This window comes from Sinocyclocheilus grahami, unplaced genomic scaffold, assembly GCF_001515645.1.
Source record: "Sinocyclocheilus grahami isolate Dianchi unplaced genomic scaffold, SAMN03320097.WGS_v1.1 scaffold3924.1, whole genome shotgun sequence".
Taxonomy (NCBI): Eukaryota; Metazoa; Chordata; class Actinopteri; order Cypriniformes; family Cyprinidae; genus Sinocyclocheilus; species Sinocyclocheilus grahami.
In genome coordinates this window covers 14,721-17,706 of record NW_015508956.1, presented here as the reverse complement: position 1 = coordinate 17,706, position 2,986 = coordinate 14,721, and the positions used below count along the sequence as shown (strand labels likewise).

Sequence of the window (2,986 nt, the reverse complement as noted above, 5' to 3'; positions counted from 1 at the left end):
CTTCCTCTATATATCTGCCACAGATAGAGAGGGAGAGAGAATAATAAAGTGGGAAGTGAAAATAAAATCAGATTGAAACGAAAGTGAAACAAATAAAGGAGAAATGAAAGTGTTGAGGAATGAGAGTCCAGCGGCTCCCTCTAGTGTCCAGATGGTGTTCAGCACCACGGACAGCAACACACACACACACACACACACACACACACAGTCTCAGTCAGTCCAGAAGATGGCATTACACCTCATAAAACATAATGCAGAATTACTGACCTTCAGGAGCTGTGTAACTGAAACATAAATCAAATCATAATGCAGTTTATATGGACAGGCCTGAGCTGCTGCTGACTTTGTAAGAAAATGAGTTACTGATGTGGTTTGATGCTAAAATAATAATGATTTTATTTATACTTCTTTTATAATCTTTTATTTTGTTCACAAATGCACACCATGTTTTTCAAAAATGTCCCCACAAGGTCAAAATTTACTAGTATTACTATCCTTGTGGGGACATTTGGTCCCCATAATGTGATAAATACCAGGAACACACACACACACACACAGTCTCAGTCAGTCCAGAAGATGGCATTACACCTCATAAAACATAATGCAGAATAACTGACCTTCAGGAGCTGTGTAACTGAAACATAAATCAAATCATAATGCAGTTTATATGGACAGACCTGAGCTGCTGCTGACTTTGTAAGAACAAGAACATTAGTTACTGATGTGATTTGATGTCAAAATAATAACACGGTATTGTTATAAAGAACAATCATCTTTTATTTCGTTCACAGTTGTATACAACAAAACACACATTATTGCCCATATAATTTTAAGCAAAATGAGAAAACACTACATAAATCCCTTCAGCAGGTGCAATGGTGGTGTTTACTGAGCAAATAAACTAAAAACAGCAGATCGCTAACATGTATTCACTGTAATCACTGGCTCATAACTGCATGCAATGATAGACATTAATGTGAAGACAGATAATTGTTGAAGGAACATCATCAGGACCGTCTGTGTCTTTCAGACCCTCAGTAGATGATAATGATGATGGAGCAACTAATCAGAGGGGTTTGTGGGTAATTGTGAAGTAGCATAGACTGTTTTAGTAGAATCAGAGGGGGTTGTGGGTAATCCTGGAGTAGCATAGACTGTTTTTGTAGAATCAGAGGGGTTTGTGGGTAATCCTGGAGTAGCATAGACTGTTTTAGTAGAATCAGAGGGGGTTGTGGGTAATTGGGCCGTAGCATAGACCGTTTTAGTTCCTGTATCTGGATCAGTGTGAGGTCTGGTGTCTGCAATTTCCTCATAAATGAAGCCGGTTTGAGGAACCTTTGAAGAGAATGAGAAATTATTCACAGCTCTCGAGGTTCCCAGACATCACAGCAGGATCATGGTCACATTCATACATACACATTATTATCAAACACGCTGATTTTACAAACCGCTTCACTGTTTCCTTTTCCGGGTTTGGGCATTTTAGAGGCTGAATTAGGGCCTGTAAAACAAATATTATACTACATTAAATAGAATAATCTTTCACATTCATGCTCAACATTTTAGATGTTTAAAATTTATTTTTTAATTTTATTTGTTTTACTTCGTTTGGGAGAAACTTTCCATCCACTTTCTATTCATCAGATGGCATTTTATTTCACATACATTTACAAAAACTGAACTAAAGACTTCACTGTTTGGGTTTCAAGACAAAATACCACATGGAATAAATATATTAAATATAACATTTTCACTTCACCAATAGACTTTAAAGCAAACACATAAATAATTATTTTGTAATTACACCGCACATCACTTCACAGTGCATTTGTGAGCACTTTATTTTACAGTAATATTCCTCATGTACATACTATGTACTTATTGTAGTAATTACAATAACTGGGTAATAGTAACTTGGCACTAACCCTGAATCTAGCCTTAACCCATGCAGTTACTGCATATTACTGAGTATGTTCTTGGCTAAGTACACTGTAAGTATACATAGATTGTAAAATAAAGATCAACTGTGCATTGTCTTGTTTTGACCAGCAGGGGGGAAATAACATCTTTTCATTTACTCATTATTTCTCAGACAACCATGCAATTTACTTGCACCATTCTGATAGATAAATTAATATGACAAAACTGTAAAATGGTAACAAATGACATGTAAAGAAAGCTATCGAACTAGATCAACACAAACAAGGAAAGAGGTTGATCTTGAGTCTTACGCCTCATGCAGTAAATCACTGTGAATGATACGAGTCCAATGATGATCAGAACGGCAGCCACAGACAGACCGATGGTCAGAGACGAACCTGAGAAAACACCAGATCAAAACATCAGTGCAACTCAGTGACAGTGTCCAGATTACAACGTCTGGAGATGAATTTTCAAAAATCAGTCAATCGTTCCTCCTCACAATTCTGGTCATAATAGATGTTAAAGGTCATGTGACTTCAGAATGCTGGTAATTTAGAGAAATATGTGAACTGATTGACAAGTAGGAGTAGTGTAGGTTATAATATAAGCAACTGAGGCGCATGGCAAGAACTGCGTTACAAGAAATAGTGACAGTTGCATAATAGAGTTGCATAAATACAATACAATAAAATAAAAAATACAAATACAGCAATTAAGATTATGCAAGAAGTTTTACATTTACATCTGATAACAATTTCTAAAACATTTTCTGGTAAATCTTACAAAGCAAGTCCTAAACTGATCTTACTGAATACAAGTATGTTGTCTAATAAAATGTTTCTGATTGACGATGATGATGATGATGGTTGGGGAAAAAGGTTTTGCACTATTAAGAAATGCATTTATTGCAACATGTAGACAAACTACAAAGTGTATTGTTTTGTATCATTAATACTTTTCTTTTCCTGTTCATGACCGTGAAGCTGCTTTGAAACAGTCTGTATTGTATAAACAGTGCTGGGTAGTAACTGATTACATGTAATCTGGATTACAGTTACTTTTT

At 35.7% G+C, this 2,986-nt stretch overlaps 1 protein-coding gene across 1 annotated transcript in view; it reads right to left on the bottom strand.

Moving 5' to 3' along the window:
- Positions 1-889: 889 nt before the first annotated feature.
- LOC107576557 (uncharacterized) overlaps positions 890-2,986 on the bottom strand; it is a 6,888-nt gene continuing 4,791 nt past the window's right edge. The window contains exons 3-5 of the mRNA XM_016262717.1: positions 2,232-2,318; positions 1,449-1,501; positions 890-1,335 (exon numbers count right to left, since the gene is read on the bottom strand). Coding sequence (XP_016118203.1) covers positions 1,063-1,335; positions 1,449-1,501; positions 2,232-2,318 — 413 coding nt within the window. The 3' untranslated portion in view covers positions 890-1,062. The remainder of the gene's footprint in view (positions 1,336-1,448; positions 1,502-2,231; positions 2,319-2,986) is intronic.